Source organism: Tamandua tetradactyla, chromosome 23, assembly GCF_023851605.1.
Source record: "Tamandua tetradactyla isolate mTamTet1 chromosome 23, mTamTet1.pri, whole genome shotgun sequence".
Taxonomy (NCBI): Eukaryota; Metazoa; Chordata; class Mammalia; order Pilosa; family Myrmecophagidae; genus Tamandua; species Tamandua tetradactyla.
Genome location: NC_135349.1, coordinates 56,515,329 through 56,532,772, shown reverse-complemented (window position 1 = coordinate 56,532,772; position 17,444 = coordinate 56,515,329). Strand labels below are relative to the sequence as shown.

The following is a 17,444-nucleotide window of genomic DNA, read 5'->3' as shown; positions in this document are numbered from 1 at the left end:
TCATCTCCAAAGGTCACTGGCTGGTGGACTCTGCTTCTCGTGGCTATGTCGTTCTGCTCTGCTCTCTCTGAATCTCTCATTCTCCATAATATTTCCTCTTTTACAGGACTTCAGTAACTAATCAAGACCCACCCAAACGGATGGAGACACGCCTCCAGCTAATCCAGCTCAGCAACCACTCTTGATTAAATCACATCACCAGGGAGATGATCTAATTACAATTCAAACATACAGTGTTGAATAGGGATTAGAAGAAGTGGCTGCCTTTAAAAAATGGGATTAGGATTAAAACATGGCTTTTCTAGGGTACATACATCCTTTCAAACCAGCACACCTGGCTGTGGGAGAAACAGCACCATATAATGGACGCTGATTCAGAGCATACACAGCCTCCTGGAGAACATTTCCCAGCTCTGCAAGGTATTGCTATCTAGTTGGCACCGTAACTGGGTCTTCAAAAGGCCATTTCATTGTTCTATCAACCAACTGCCTCTGGACGATGGGGAACATGGTAAGACCAGAGAATTCCATGAGCCTGTGCCCATCCCTGCACTTCATTTGCTGTAAAATGGGTTCCTTGATTAGAAGCAATGCTGTGTGGAATACCATGACAGTGGATAAGGCATTCCATAAGTCCACAGGTGGTAAATTTTGATGGAAGCACTGTGTTCACGGAAAGCAAATCCATATCCGGAGTATGTGCTTATCCCAGTTAGAACAAATCGCAACCCCTTCCATGATGGAAGTGAACCAATGTAACCAACCTGCTACCAGGTAGAAGTAGTATGCTGATCACTTCGGGGAACAGGGCCATATCAGGGGCTGAGTGTGGGTCTTTGCTGCCGCTGGCAGATTGGGCACTCAGCAGTGGCTGCAGCCAGGTCAGCCTTGGTGAGTGGAAGTCCATGTTGCTAAGCCCATGCATAACCTCCATTCCTACCACCATGACCAGTTTGTTCATGAGCCTATTGGGCAATGACAGGTGTTGCTGGGTAAAGAGGCTGACTGGTATCCAGGGTAAAGAGGCTGACTGGTATCCACAGAATGGGTCATCTTATCCGCTTGATTATTAAAACTGTCCTCTGCTGAAGTCACCCTCTGGTGAGTATTCAGATGACACAAACATCTTCATGTTTTTTGCCCACTCAGAAAGGTTTATCCACATAAACCTTTTTTCCCAGACCTCTCTGACACCAATTTTCCAACCATGCTCCTTCCAAGTTCCTGACCCAGCTAAACCATAAGTGACAGCCCAGGAGTCAGTATACAAACGCACCTCTGGCCAGCTCTCCTTCTGGTAAAAGAGATAAATGAACAACCAGGTGCACTGCTCGAAGTTCTGTCCACTGGGAGGGTTTTCCCTTACCACTGTCCTTTCAGGACATTCCAGAAAGGGGTTGGAGTGCTGCAGCTGTCTACCTCTGGGTGGTCCTTGCATATCATGCAGAACCATCTGTAAACCAGGCCCGAGTTTTCTCTTCCTCAGTCAATTCACTGTAAGGAACTCCCCAAAAGGCCATAGCTCTGGTCTGGGAAAGAGAAGGTAATGTGGCAGGAGTGGGGGCCATGGGCATTTGAGCCACTTTCTTTCTTTTTTTTTTTTTTATTAATTAAAAAAAGAATTAACAAAACAATTAGAAATCATTCTTGAGCCACTTTCTTATGTAACTTACTTGTGCCTTCAGGACCTGCTCTGGCCCTATCTTGTATATACCATTTCCATTGTATGATGGCGTGCTGCTGCGCATGCCCAACTTTATTGCTTGGTGGGTCAGAAAATGGAGCTGCTAGCTTGTGATAGGCAACTCAGGTCTCATGGTAACTTGGTGGCCCACGGTTAAGTGTTCATTCTCCAATAGGGCCCAGTAGCAGGTCAAAGCTGTTTCTCAAAAGGAGAGTAGTTATCTGCAGTGGATGTTAAGGCTTTGCTTCAAAATCCTAAGGGTCTGCATTGATTCTCCTATAGGATCCTGCCAAAGGCTCCAGACAGCATCTCTATTTGCCTCTGACACTTCCAGCACCATTGAATCTGCTGGATCATATGGCCCAAGTGGCAGAGCAGCTTGTACAGCAGCCTGGACCTGTCACAGAGCCTCCTCTTGTTCTGGTCCCCACTCAAAACCAGCAGCTTTTCTGGTCACTAAGTAAATGGGCTGTAGTAGCACACCCAAATGAAGAATATGTTGTCTCCAAAATCCAAAGAGGCCAACTAGGCATTGTGCCTCTTTTTTGGTTGTAGAGGGCCCAGATGCAACAGCTTATCCTACACCTTAGAAGGGATATCTTGACATGCCCCTACCACTGGACACCTCGAAATTGCACCGAGGTGGAAGGACCCTGGATTTTTGTTATATTTATCTCCCACCCTCTGACACACAAATGCCTTACCAATGACTCTAGAGTAGTTGCTACTTCTTGCTCACTAGGTCTAATCGACATGATATCATCAATATAATGGACCAGTACGATGTCTTGAGAGGGAGAAGTGATCAAGGTCCCTGCAGACAAGATTATGACATATGGCTGGAGAGCTGATATACCCCTGAGGTAAGACAGTGAAAGTATACTGCTGGCCTTGCCAGCTGAATGCAAGATATTTCTGGTGTTCCTGACTGACAGCTATTGAGAAAAAAAGCATTTGCGAGAACAATAGCTGCATACCAGGTACCAGGGCATGTATTGATTTGCTTAAGCATATCACATCTGAAACAGAAACTGCAATTGGAGTCACCCACTTGATTAAGTTTACAATAATTCACTGTCATATTCCAAGGTCCATCTGTTTTCTGCACAGGCCAAATAGGAGAGTTGAATGGTGATGGGGTGGGAATCACATCTATCAACCTAGCTGTCTCTGGATGATTTGGAACATGGTAAGACCAAAGAGCATGTGCCCATTCCCAAACTTCATTTGCTGTGAAGTGGGTTCCTTCATCAGAAGCAATGCTGTGTGGTACTGGAGAAGTGGGGTGTTGCCACAGTTTGCAAATACCAAACATGTTGGAATGGCTTCTTCAATGTATAACGGGAAGATCCTGGAGGAGTTGTGAGGAGTTTGGTAGAGAAGGCCTAGAACGCTTTGAAGAGACTGTTGGTATAAATGTAGACTCTAAAGATACCTCTGATAAGGCCTTAGACAGAAATGATGCACTTGTTATCGCAAACTGGAAGGAAGACAATCCTTGTTTTAAAGTGGTAAAGAATCTGGCAAAACTTACTAGTGATTTTGGATGGAAGGCAGATTTTAAAAGCCATGTGCTGGCATATTTAGCTGAAGAGATTTCCAAATTAAATGTGGAAAGTGGGACCTGGTTCCTCCTTGTAGTTTATAGTGAAATGTGACAGGAAAGAGAAAATTTGAGAACTGAACCGTTGGGCACAAAGAAATCAGAAATTGATGGTCAGGAAAATTCTGGGCTTCTGGAAAGGGAGCCCCCAGAGAATAGTGCCCCATGTGAGGATTTAATCAAACATGGAATCAGACAGCCTTACAGGACAAGCCAGGATTGGAGATGGAATTATCCAGAAAGGATGTGTGGAAAGTCCTATTGTCTGATGGGTATGATCCCAGAATACCACATAGAAAACCAACAAGAGTGTTGTGGGATCTGTATAAACAGAACCACTGCCAGTCTAGACTAGAGGGACAGAAAAGAGAAAAATTGAAGGAAAAATTAGTTCAGAACCAGAATCATGAAGCTAAGGTCTGGAGCCAGGAAATTTCAGGCGAGGAGGGTGGACTCACATCCATACATGTGGAAAAGGTGAGTTTGCCCCAGAAGCAGAGGGTGGGCTTCCGTCTTCATTGCTGAGGTAGAATTTTGCTGCCCCAGGCCTTGGACATGGGAGAGAGCATACACTGGGGACTGGGGAGTGCTTGGTTGTCATTCCATTGTCCTGGAGGGGTTGAGTGTGTGCCGTGGAGATAGCAGAGAGTTCAGGTGCTGCACTGAAGCTTGGAGAGGGTGGAACCAAGAGAAAAGTAGTCTCCTCAATGAGCCCCAATGTTGAAACTCTCACCCCAGAGTTTGGAGAAAGCAGGGATGCTGCGTAGGCCTTCAGAAAGGGTGGGAATGCTGCTTTCTAAAGCCCTGAGGATGAATGACTCTCAGACTTTGAAATCTAATGGAGTTTGCTCTGTTGCTTTTCAGAATTGTTTAGGTCTGCTGACCCGTTTACCTTTTCATTTCTCCCTTTGGCAGTGGAAACATGTATCCTCCCTCCTTTGTATATTGGCAGCAGATAACTTGCTCTGAGGTTTATAGGTCAGAGCCAGAGAATTTTTTTGCTTTAGGACAGACTATGCCTGTAACTGACTTTGATGAGATTTTGCACTTTGTATGGTATTTGTATTGTTACTGAAATGGTTTAAGGCTTTTGAGATATTTGATGGAGTGAATGCATTTTGTATATGGAAAGAACATGTCCTTCTTGGGGTTAAGAGGGTACAATGTGCTGGTTTGAAACTATTATGTACCAAGAAAGTCACATTTTAATCCTGATCCAATCCTGTGGGGCCAGACCTATTATTTAGTGTCGGAAACTGTGATTGGATTATTTCCATGGAGATGTGATGCACCTTTTGATTAGATGGAGATGTGAATCCACCCATTTGAGGTGGGTCTTGGTTAGTTTACTAGAGTCCTTTAAAAGGGGAAACATTTTGGAGAAACTTCAGATTCAGATGCTTGGAGAACAACTGTTTCAGAGCTGACAAAGACATTTGGAGATGCTTGGAGTACTGAGGGAGAGAGCAGAAGTGATAAAGCCAACATGAGACCCAGACATTGGTAGATGCAGGGCCCAGCAGATGTCACCATGAGCTTTCCCATGAGATGCTAAGGAAGCCCGAACCCAGAGCTGTGTTCTGAAGGTGCTAACGAAGGCCCACAGATTCTCAGAGAGGAAACCACTGGCATCAGAAGGAGGAAGCAATGGAACTGGGAACAAGGGCCAGCAGACACCATCCACGTGCCTTCCCGTTTGACAGACATTGGCCTTTCTTTGGAGTTAAGGTATCTTTCTCTGGATGCCTTAGTTTGGACATTTTTATGGCCATAGAACTGTAAAGTGGTAATATAATACATTATTACATATTTTAATTTATTTATTAATTAAAAAATAATAAACAAAATAAAACAACATACATAATCAGTAATTCACAATATCATCACCTAGTTGCATATTCATCATTTCTTAGAACATTTGCATTAATTCAGAAAAAGAAATAAAAAGACAATAGAAAAAGAAATAAAACAAACACAGGAAAGAAAAAAAAAGATTATACATATCATACTCCTTACCCCTTGCCTTCATTGATCACTAGCATTTCAAACTAAATTTATTTTAACATTTGTTCCCCCTATTATTTATTTTTATTCCATGTATTCTACTAGTCTGTTGATAAGGTAGATAAAAGGAGCATCAGACACAAGGTTTTCACAATCACACAGTCACATTGTTACAGCTGTATCATTATTCAATCATCCTCAAGAAACATGGCTACTGGAACACAGCTCTACATTTTCAGGCAGTTCCCTCCAGCCTCTCCATTACATCTTGAATAACAAGATGATATCTACTTGATGCATAAGAATAACCTCCAGGACAACCTCTCGACACTGTTTGGAATCTCTCAGCCATTGACACTTTGTCTCATTTCACTCTTCGCCCTTTTGGTCGAGAAGGTTTTCTCAATCCCTTGATGCTAAGTCTCAGCTCATTCTAGGGTTTTTCTCAATTCCTTGATGCTGAGTCTCAGCTCATTCTAGGATTTCTGTCCCATGTTGCCAGGAAGGTCCACACCCCTGGGAGTCATGTCCCACGTAGAGAGGGGGTAGGGTGGTGAGACTGCTCGTTGTGTTGGCTGGAGAGAGGGGCCACATCTGAGCAACAAAAGAGGCTATCTTGGGGGTGACTCTTAGGCCTACATTTTAAGTAGACTTGACCTATCCTTTGTGGGGTTAAGTTTCATACGAACAAACCCCAAGACTGGGGGCTCAGCCTATAGCTTTGGTTGTCCATACTGTTTGTGAGAATATCAAGAATTCAACTTGGGGAAGTTGAATTTCTCTCCGTTCTCACCACTCCCTGAAGGGGGCTTTGCAGATACTTTTCCACTCAGTGATCGAATCACTCTGGGATTCATCGGGGCATCACTCTGGACAAACCAACAAAATCTCATGTCCTACCTGAGATTCCAAGTACTCGTGGCGTTCAATCAAACTATCTACATAAGTTATATTAGGAAATGCACTAGTCAAAATGTAAATTTTGTAACAAATAAACATTTTTTGCTTTAGTCTCACACAGAAGGTGACATTTAAAAATATTAATTACCATCTATTTTCAGTACCCTGCAATAATGACATTCCTTTTTTCTTCCTCATGCAAAAACATTTTTAAAATTGTACCTTGCACATTTCACTATTATTATACACTGTAAGCATTCCTAGATTATACCGTCTCAATCTTTAACATCTATCTTTCTTTCTGATTTCAATATGTCCCCAGCCCTCCTCCTTCTATCATTCTCATATGCAGCTTCATTCAGTGTTTTAACATAACTATATTACAGTTAGTTGCTGTCCATTTCTGAGTTTTTGTATCCAGTCCTGTTGCACAGTCTGTACCCCTTCAGCTCCAATTACCCAATATCTTACCCTATTTCTATCTCCTGATGGTCTCTGTTACCAACAACATATTCCAAGTTTATTCACTAATGTCAGTTCATATCAGTGAGACCATACAGTATTTGTTCTTTAATTTTTGGCTAGTCTCACTCAGCATAATGTCCTCAAGGTCCATCCATGTTGTTACATACTTCAAAAGTTTATTCTGTCTTAAAGCTGCATAATATTCCATCGTAGGTATATACCACAGTTTGTTTAGCCAGTCGTCTGTTGATGGACATTTTGGCTGTTTCCATCTCCTTGCAATTGTAAATAATGCTGCTATAAACATTGGTGTGCAAGTGTCCGTTTGTGTCTTTGCCCTTAAGTCCTCTGAGTAGATACCCAGCAATGGTATTGCTGGGTCATGTGGCAATTCTATATTCAGCTTTTTGAGGAACCGCCAAACTGCCTTCCACAGTGGTTGCACCATTTGACATTCCCACCAACAGTGAATAAGTGTGCCTCTTTCTCCGCATCCTCTCCAGCACTTGTCATTTTCTGTTTTGTTGATAATGGCCATTCTGGTGGGTGTGAGATGATATCTCATTGTGGTGCTGATTTGCATTTCTCTAATGGCTGGGGACGTTGAACATCTCTTCATGTGCCTTTTGGCCATTTGTACTTCCTCTTCTGAGAGTTGTCTGTTCAAGTCTTTTTCCCATTTTGTAATTGGATTGGCTGTCCTTTTGTTGTTGAGTTGAACAATCTCTTTATAAATTCTGGATACTAGACCTTTATCTGATATGTCGTTTCCAAATATTGTCTCCCAATGTGTAGGCTGTCTTTCTACTTTCTTGATGAAGTTCTTTGATTCACAAAAGTGTTTAATTTTGAGGAGCTCCCATTTCTTTCTTTCTTTCTTCAGTGCTCTTGCTTTAGGTGTAAGGTCCATAAAACCACCTCCAATTATAAGATTTATAAGATATCTCCCTACATTTTCCTCTAACTGTTTTATGGTCTTAGACCTAACGTTTAGATCTTTGATTCATTTTGAGTTAGCTTTTGTAAAGGGTGTGAGATACGGGTCCTCTTTCATTCTTTTGCATTTGGATATCCAGTTCTCTAGGCACCATTTATTGAAGAGACTGTACTGTCCCAGGTGAGTTGGCTTGACTGCCTTATCAAAGATCAAATGTCCATAGATGAGAGGGTCTGTATCTGAACACTCTATTCAATTCCATTGGTCAATATATCTATCTTTTTGCCAGTACCATGCTGTTTTGACCACTGTGGCTTCATAATATGCCTTAAAGTCAGGCAGCGTGAGACCTCCAGCTTCGTTTTTTTTTCCTCAAGATACTTTTAGCAATTCAGGGCACCCTGCCCTTTCAGATGAATTTGCTTATTGGTTTTTATATTTCTGAAAAGTAAGTTGTTGGGATTTTGATTGGTATTGCGTTGAATCTGTAAATCAATTTAGGTAGAATTGACATCTTAACCATATTTAGTCTTCCAATCCATGAACACGGTATGCCCTTCCATCTAGTTAGGTCTTCTGTGATTTCTTTTAACAGTTTCTTGTAGTTTTCTTTGTACAGGTCTTTTGTCTCTTTAGTTAAATTTATTCCTAAGTATTTTATTCTTTTAGTTGCAATTGTAAATGGAATTCGTTTCTTGCTTTCCCCCTCAGATTGTTCATTACTAGTGTATAGAAACACTACAGATTTTTGAATGTTGATCTTGTAACCTCCCACTTTGCTGTACTCGTTTATTAGCTCTAGTAGTTTTGCTGTGGATTTTTCAGGGTTTTCGAAGTATAGTATCATATCATCTATAAATAGTGATAGTTTTACTCCTTCCTTTCCAATTTTGATGCCTTGTATTTCTTTTTCTTGTCTAATTGCTCTGGCTAGAACTTCCAACACAATGTTGAATAACAGTGGTGATAGTGGACATCCTTGTCTTGTTCCTGATCTTAGGGGGAAAGTTTTCAGTTTTTCCCCATTGAGGATGATATTGGCTGTAGGTTTTTCATATATTCCCTTTTTCATTTTAAGGAAGTTCCCTTGTATTCCTATCCTTTGAAGTGTTTTCAACAGGAAAGGATGTTGAATCTTGTCAAATGCCTTCTCTGCATCAATTGAGATGATCATATGATTTTTCTGCTTTGATTTGTTGATATGGTGTATTACATTAATTGATTTTCTTATGTTGAACCATCCTTGCATACCAGGGATGAATCCTACTTGGTCATGATGTATAATTCTTTTAATGTGTTGCTGGATTTGATTTGCTAGAATTTTGTTGAGGATTTTTGCATCTATATTCATTAGAGAGATTGGTCTGTCGTTTTCTTTTTTTTTTTTTGTAATATCTTTGCCTGGTTTTGGTATGAGGGTGATGTTGGCTTCATAGAATGAATTAGGTAGCTTTCCCTCCACTTCAATTTTTTTGAAGAGTTTGAGCAAGGTTGGTACTAATTCTTTCTGGAATGGCTGGTAGAATTCACATGTGAAGCCACCTGGTCCTGGACTTTTCTTTTTGGGAAGCTTTTGAATGACTGATTCAATTTCTTTGCTTGTGATTGGTTTGTTGAGGTCATCTATTTCTTCTTGAGTCAAAGTTGGTTGTTCATGCCTTTCTAGGAAGTTGTCCATTTCATCTACATTGTTGTATTTATTAGCATAAAGTTGTTCATAGTATCCTGTTATTACCTTCTTTATTTCTGTGAGGTCAGTGGTTATGTCTCCTCTTCCATTTCTGATCTTATTTATTTGCGTCCTCTCTCTTCTTCTTTTTGTCAATCTTGCTAAGGGCCCATCAATCTTATTGATTTTCTCATAGAACCAACTTCTGGTTTTATTGATTTTCTCATTTGTTTTCATGTTCTAATTTCATTTATTTCTGCTCTAATCTTTGTTATTTCTTTCCTTTTGCTTGCTTTGGGGTTAGTTTGCTATTCTTTCTCCAGTTCTTCCAAGTGGACAGTTAATTCCTGTATTTTTTGACCTTTCTTCTTTTTTGATATAGGCATTTAGGGCAATAAATTTCCCTCTTAGCACTGCCTTTGCTGCATCCCATAAGTTTTGATATGCTGTGTTTTCATTTTCATTTGCCTCGAGATATTTACTAATTTCTCTTGTAATTTCTTCCTTGACCCACTGGTTGTTTAAGAGTGTGTTGTTGAGCTTCCACATATTTGTGAATTTTCTGGTCCTTTGCCTATTATTGATTTCCAACTTCATTCCCTTATGATCTGAGAAAGTGTTTTGTATGATTTCAATCTTTTTAAATTTGTTAAGACTTGCTTTGTGACCCAGCATATGGTCTATCTTTGAGAATGATCCATGAGCACTTGAGAAAAAGGTGTATCCTGCTGTTGTGGAGTGTAATGTCCTATAAATGTCTGTTAAGTCTAGCTCATTTATTGTGATATTCAAATTCTCTGTTTCTTTATTGATCCTCTGTCTAGATGTTCTGTCCATTGATGAGAGTGGAGAATTGAAGTCTCCAACTATTATGGTAGATGTGTCTATTTCCCTTTTCAGTGTTTGCAGTGTTTGTCTCATGTATTTTGGGGCATTCTGGTTTGGTGCATAAATATTTATGATTGTTATGTCTTCATGTTGAATTGTTACTTTTATTAATACATAGTACCCTTCTTTGTCTCTTTTAACTGTTTTACATTTGAAGTCTAATTTGTTGGATATTAGTATAGCTACTCCTGCTTTTCTCTGGTTGTTATTTGCATGAAATATCTTTTCCCAACCTTTCACTTTCAACCTATGTTTATCTTTGAGTCTAAGATGTGTTTCCTGTAGACAGCATATAGAAGGATCCTGTTTTTTAATCCATTCTGCCAGTCTATGTCTTTTGATTGGGGAGTTCAATCCATTAACATTAAGTGTTATTACTGTACGGGTAGTACTTTCCTCTACCATTTTGCCTTTTGTATTTTGTATGTCATATCTAATTTTCCTTCTTTCTACACTCTTCTCCACACCTCTCTCTTCTGTCTTTTCGTATCTGTCTCTAGTGCTCCCTTTAGTATTTCTTGCAGAGCTGGTCTCTTGGTCACAAATTCTCTCAGTGATTTTTTGTCTGAAAATGTTTTAATTTCTCCCTCATTTTTGAAGGACAATTTTGCTGGGTATAGAATTCTTGGTGGCAGTTTTTCTCTTTTAGTAATTTAAATATATCATCCCACCATCTTCTCGCCTCCATGGTTTCTGCTGAGAAATCTACACATAGTCTTACTGGGTTTCCCTTGTATGTGATGGAATGCTTTTCTCTTGCTGCTTTCAAGATCCTCTCTTTCTCTTTGACCTCTGACATTCTGACTAGTAAGTGTCTTGGAGAACGTCTATTTGGATCTGTTCTCTTTGGGGTACACTGCACTTCTTGGATCTGTAATTTTAGGTCTTTCATAAGACTTGGGAAATTTTCAGTGATAATTTCTTCCATTAGTTTTTCTTCCCGTTTTCCCTTCTCTTCTTCCGGGACACCCACAACATGTATATTTGTGCGCTTCATATTATCATTCAGTTCCCTGAGTCCCTGCTCATATTTTTCCATTTGTTCCCCCTATGGTTTCTGTATCTTGTCGGATTTCAGATGTTCTGTCCTCCAGTTCACTAATCCTAACCTCTGTCTCTTGAAATCTACCATTATAGGTTTCCATTGTTTTTTTCATCTCTTCTCCTGTATCTTTCATCCCTATAAGTTCCATGATTTGTTTTTTCAGACTTCCCATTTCTTCTTTTTGTTCATTCCTTGCTTTCTTCATATCCTCCCTCAAATCACTGATTTTGTTTTTGATGAGGTTTACCATGTCTGTTCGTACATTCTGAATTAGTTGTTTCAGCTCTTGTACCTCATTTGAACTATTGGTTTGTTCCTTTGACTGGGCCATATCTTCAATTTTCCTGGTGTGATTTGTTATTTTTTGCTGGCATCTAGACATTTTTTTTTAACAATTTTAACACACTTTACTTTTAGAATAGATGTAGGTTTACATAAAAATTATACAAAAAGCTCAGAGTCCCCATATGCCTCCTCAAACACACAGAGTTCGTATTATTAACATTTTGCATTAGTTGGTATCTTTGTTACAACTGATGAAACGACATTATTATAATTATATTACTGACTAAATCCATAGTTTTCACTCTGAATCTAAGCAAAACATTTTTTTTTTTTTTGCATGGGCAGGAACCGGCAGGTCTCCGGCAGGCGAGAACTCTGCCTGCTGAGCCATCATGGCTGGCCCTGTTTAAGTATAACATTTTAAAATAAATTTTCATTGTGGTAACATATACAACGTAAAATTTCCCATTTTAACCACGTTTAAGTATAGAACTCTGGTGTTAATTACATTCACAATGTTGTGCTACCGTCACCACTGTCCATTACTGAAACATTTCCATCACCCCCAAAATATAAGCATTTTTGGCATCTAGACATTTAATTACCTTAATTAGTTTATTCTGGAGATTGCTTTCACTTCTCTTACCTAGGGTTTTCTTGCTAGATGAATTTGTTGTCTATCTGTTCTTTGACCTTCAGTTCAGCTTTTTCTGGACCTCTAGCTTAGATTTTGTTTAACAGAGGATAATTTTTCAGTTCTTGTTTTCTTGTTTCTTGCCCTGCTTGTATGGTGCCTTTTCCCTCCCCACCCTTAGGAGGGTCTACGTAGGTATTATAGACTCGAGCCGGGTTTTCCTGGACTAAACTGGCCTCCTTTCAGGGGCAAGGAGTCACCTGCGTCAGTTTTCCCTGAGGCTGAGACCCAGCAGGTTGAAAGACTTTCCTGTGAAGTCTCTGGGCTCTGTTTTTCTTATCCTGCCCAGTATGTGGCGTGTCTGCCTGCGGGTCGCACCAGCAAAAGATGTTGTGGCACTTTTAACTTTGGAAGACTCTCCCTGCTGGGGACGTGGTGGAGATGGAGGAGAGGTGTAGGCTGGTTTTAATGGCTTCAAATTGCCAAGCCCTGGGGTCTGAATTCCTTGAGGGAGGGATTACACCTGAGTTGGGCTTCACCCCTCTCCTGGGGAAGGCACAGGTAGAAGACAGCCCTGAAAGCAGCCCATTTCTGCCTATGCCTGGGGCAGTTACAGCCCGAGAAGTCCTGCCGCTGAATCCAGAGGCTGCCAAGTCTCTGTAAAGACACAGCCACTAAAGCCTCCATTTCCTCCCCTTTCCTCTTTTTCCATGAGCCCAATGAGCGACCTCTGCCTTGACCAGGTTTCGAGTCTCTTTCCTCTCCCTCTGGGAGGCCGCCTGTGGGGGAGGGGCGCCGTGTGCTGGCCGCCATGGCTTGGGGAACTCACGGTTTTGGGGAGGCTTGTAGCCGGTCCAGCTGGTCCAGACTGGGGTACGCTGTGTGTTTGGTTACTGAGGTGGCTCCGGGAGCTGTTCTGTACTGTTTCTGGTTATTTAGTAGTTGTTCTCCAGGATGAACTAAAATGCACACACTGCTAAGCTGCCATCTATGCCCCTTCTCCACATTATTTTTTTTAAAGACATTTCATTTCTGATATACTGCATTCTGGTAGTTTTAGCAAACTGATACAGGCTCATAAGTATAGCTCACTCCTGGGTGTGGCTCATAAATGTAGCTCAGTCCTGGGGTCTAGCTTATAAGTAGCACACTCGTGGGGTCTAGCTCATAAGTAGCACACTCCTGGGGTCTGTCTCATAAGTAGCTCAGTCTTGGGGTCTAGCTCATAAGTATAGCTCACTCCTGGGTATGGCTCATAAGTGTAGCTCACTCCTGGGGTCTGGCTCACAAGTGTAGCTCCCTCCTGGGGTCTGGCTCATAAGTGTAGCTCACTTCTGGGGTCTAATTCATAAGTATAGCTCACTCCTGGGGTCTGGCTCATAAGCGTAGCTCACTTCTGGGGTCTAGTTCATAAGTATAGCTCACTCCTGGGGTCTGGCTCATAAGTAGCTCACTCCTGGGGTATGAGTGTAGACTCATGAGTATAGTCCATTTCTAAGCTACAGCTCAGGAGGTGTGCACTTCCTGGATGTCTGTTATACAGGGAAGTGGCCCAGGACCCCAGAATTGTCTCAGGTCTTGGCAGGGCATGACCATCTCTCTGGAGGCTGTCTACTTCCTGGGCCATGTGAGCTGGGGCCTCAGCCACAAAAGGCTCTGTTTTGAGCACTTTTACTAATTAAACACTCATAAGAGTAGGGGCTGTTGCCTCACTGTCCACCACGTACTCTGCAAACATCCACAGCTTGACAGCTTTTACTCCCTTTACTATTCCTGGCGAGAACATGAATGAGCCTCTGCCCAGTGCCCTCCACGGGGTCTGTGCGAAGAAGATGTTTAGCCTCCCAGTGTATGATGGGAAATCCAGGCCAGCCAGAGTCAGGCAGTCAAAGGATGATGGCCCTGTGCCCACGGTCCATAGCCCCACTGGGTATGAATAATCTTAAGCCTGCCTTCGGTGCCATGTCCTGCCGGAGCAGCTGACCCTGGTGTGGCCACAGATGCACCACCTGCAGACACAGCCAGGTCACCCCCTTTGCACAAGTCTGTGGCCAACTGGAAGCTCTCTGTGTCACCATGGCCCCCCATGTCCCATGCTCCTTGCCAGCAGGAGGGTCATTGGCCAGTGGAGAATCCAGGGTGGGAGGCGCTGGGAGACCAGGGTGCATGCTGTTCAGCGGTGGCCTGGCCTCGCACCCCAAGCTCCCCAAGAGACGAGGAGCGAGGAGAGCATCTCAGGAAGTATAGCTGCTAGGTGGTTGTCATCCGCTTGACCTGCTGTTCTGAGGACAGGGAAGGTGGGGGTTGACACAGGGGTCCTGGGCCCCCTCCCCACCCCCAAGCACTGCTGCTGGCTGACGCCAAGACGTTCCCACCCCAGGAGAGAAGGTGGCACCTGTGCTCAGAGCCCCGAGATGCGAACACAGAACTCCCAGGGCGGGAGGCTTCCATGGAGCCCCACTGCCTGCCCCCCTCTCCGTGGCTGAGATCCACCCTTCGAGTGATGGCACCCACACGCCAGGCTCCCGAGAGGCAGCCTGGGCAGATGCGAGGGGCAGAGGTGATGCTTCCACGGCCACTGGTGTGTGCCGTGCTCTGACCCCGTCTGAGTGTGCACGAGGCCTCGAAGCCCCACAACGCCTTGGTCAGGAGGCGGCGGAGCTGCAGCCCTGTGGGTGAGGTGGGGCGGGCCTGGGATGCGGGGCGGGCAGGTGGGCCTTCCAGCCCGGCCCAATGGCAGCACAGCCCTCTGAGGGGTTCGGGCGCGAGGGAGCACCCGTGAGGCTTGCGGCGGGGGTGGCTTGCAGACAGGGCTCCACTGGGGCTGTAGCGCATGGCAGGAGGGTGCCTCCTCCCCTGACAGCCAAATTCGAGGTGGAAGGAAGGAAAGATGAATTTGGCAGGGACTCCTATTGCCTAGCAGCCTTTCCCTTCAGGCGGTCACGGGAAAGGCCAGGTCCCCCTTTTCCCACAGCCCTCGCCGCCCCCCGGCAGCCCTGGTGAGACCTGAGGACCCAGACGCAGACCAAGGTGACCCTGCAAAATGCAGCACTACTGAAGACGTCCCTGCCCGGCTGCTAGACAGCAACAAGGGTGCATAATTTGCACAAGCAGTGTGGCCAGGAAGGGAGGGCCTATCACAGGTTTTGGACGAGCCTGACAGCCCTGAACACTCAGGGATGCAGAGCTGTAAGCATCGGGGAGATGGCCTGCGAGCTGCTGTCTATAAGACACGGAAACAGATGCAGCTACGGGCCAAAAGCTTGTGCAAGGAAGTGGAAACCCAGGGGCCACATCTACTGCCAACAAGAATGACATGACCCTGCGTGAAAAAAACAGGCTTAAAGTGGGCAGTTGACACACATGAAACAGACAAGTACCACAGGGAGGATGGAATGTTCCAGAGATTGCAAGCTCCGCAGGTCGACTCACACAGCCCCTCCCTCACTCCCCCATGGACATGGGAGCCCTGGTGAGGATGTGCTCAAGGCCCTGGCCGGAGACGCACCTGAACCATGCCAGGGGCACTAAGGGGCCATAGCAGACTCCTACTCAGCACCCACAAAGTCCCTTCCACCCCACCTTGGCACAAAGGGGCAGGGGTGGCTGCCGACCCCAGGAGGTAGGTGCTTGACCCTGGCATCCGGGAGCCTGGGAGGACTGCAGAGACAATAACCAAGGGGCCCTGTGTCCCCACACCAGGATGACCCAGGGTGGGAGACACCATAGCCACGGTCAGGCCCCAGACCACGGGGTGCTCAATGTCCCGTCCTGCCAACCCCTCTAGTATAGTACTGTCTGCAAACACCCCGTGACCTCCCTTCCCCCAGGAGAAACGAAGGAGAGGTGGAGTAGACACTGGATGTCCACAAAGAGGACGCCTTCAGCATGCAGGAGGCTGCGTCTCCCTGACTCGCAGATGAGTCTCACCCATGTGGGAACAGGGATGATGTGCTAAGCCACGACTCCAAGTTCACACGTACACACAGACCCACCTCGTAGTGGAAGTCCATGCAGGTCAGGTCCCACCAGCACCGGTCACCCCGCAGCTTGATGAGGCCCTGCCAAGGAAGAAGAGAGGTCATCAGTCGGGGGAGAGGGAGCGCACGGCGGCCCCTGCAGACAGCAGAGAAGCCGCCCCAGCAGGCTGCAGACGCCTCTGCTGCAAGGATTTGTAAGGGAATGGGTTCTATTTTATGCTGAAATAGTGTAAAAGGTGACCTTTTCATGAAATTTCATGAATGGCATATTTGGACCTTAATTGGATAACTAAAAATTAGCAAGGGCATATTACAAGCAGAAAGAATGACTTTCTTGTTACGAGGTCAATACCTTCTGTGCTTTCTTTAAAACTTATTTTTTAAACCTCTAAGCATCATCGCACTTTCAAAATGGACAGATTTGTAATGACGTATGCAAATAATCCTAGGTACTTACACAGGGAGACGTCAGAGGGACAGCTTTCAGGTGTCTGATCAACCTCAGAAGCCTAAGTGGGGTGGAGGAAGGGGGCACCAGGGTTAAGCCTGGTCGTCCGTCCCTGTGGGACCCACCTGTGTGCCTGGGGCCCACAGGGCAAATGCCCATGAGCGCGGTGTGGGGCTGTGGCGGCGCCAGGAAGCTCTGAGACCCTGCAAGCAACTCAGCGGTGTCAAGGAAAGACACCAAGGGCTGAGTGACTGTGGGGAGGGTACTCAGCAGGGCAGGCGGGCAGCTTCGGGGGTTGGCTTTTCAGCACTGACCGGGCTAAACCAGGCATGGCTGGCTCCCACTGTAACAGCCCGTATGTCACCCAGGTGGCCTGCCAGACGCTCAGTACCCACCGCCATCACATCCACACTGGAAACAGCACTGCTTTCTATGGTCTACTTACAGCTTCAAAAGATTAGCTTACAAGTCAGAAGTGAACTGTTCTCTGTGCCAGCACTGGAAACCTGGCTTGAAACAGAGACCCAGCCCCAACTTCAGTCTCCTAAATAGGAGTCAAGTTGGAAGGTGAGAAACAACTGCACTGACCCAGAGACAGGCCTGGAATACAGCTCTGCTTCCTCTCAGGGCCATGGTTTCTGTAGTTAAGACAATCCTGATTTAAACCCAGCAACATCCATCCATCTACTCACCCATCTACTCACCCACTCATCCATCCATCCATCCATCCGTCCATCCATCCATCCACCCACCCATCCATCCATTCACCCATCCACCCATTCACCCACCCATCCATCTATCCATCCAACCATCCATTCACCTACCCACCCATTCATCCACTTACCCACTCACTCACCCACCCACCCACTCATCCATCCATCCAACCATCCATCCACCCATCC

At 44.7% G+C, this 17,444-nt stretch overlaps 1 protein-coding gene across 3 annotated transcripts in view; it reads right to left on the bottom strand.

The window, feature by feature from the left end:
• LOC143667726 (lipase maturation factor 1-like) overlaps window positions 1–17,444 on the bottom strand; it is a 117,090-nt gene that overhangs the window by 60,768 nt on the left and 38,878 nt on the right. For all 3 annotated transcript variants that reach the window (XM_077142279.1, XM_077142278.1, XM_077142277.1), the window contains exon 3: window positions 16,110–16,175. In XM_077142279.1, the coding sequence (XP_076998394.1) occupies window positions 16,110–16,175 (66 nt within the window). The remainder of the gene's footprint in view (window positions 1–16,109; window positions 16,176–17,444) is intronic.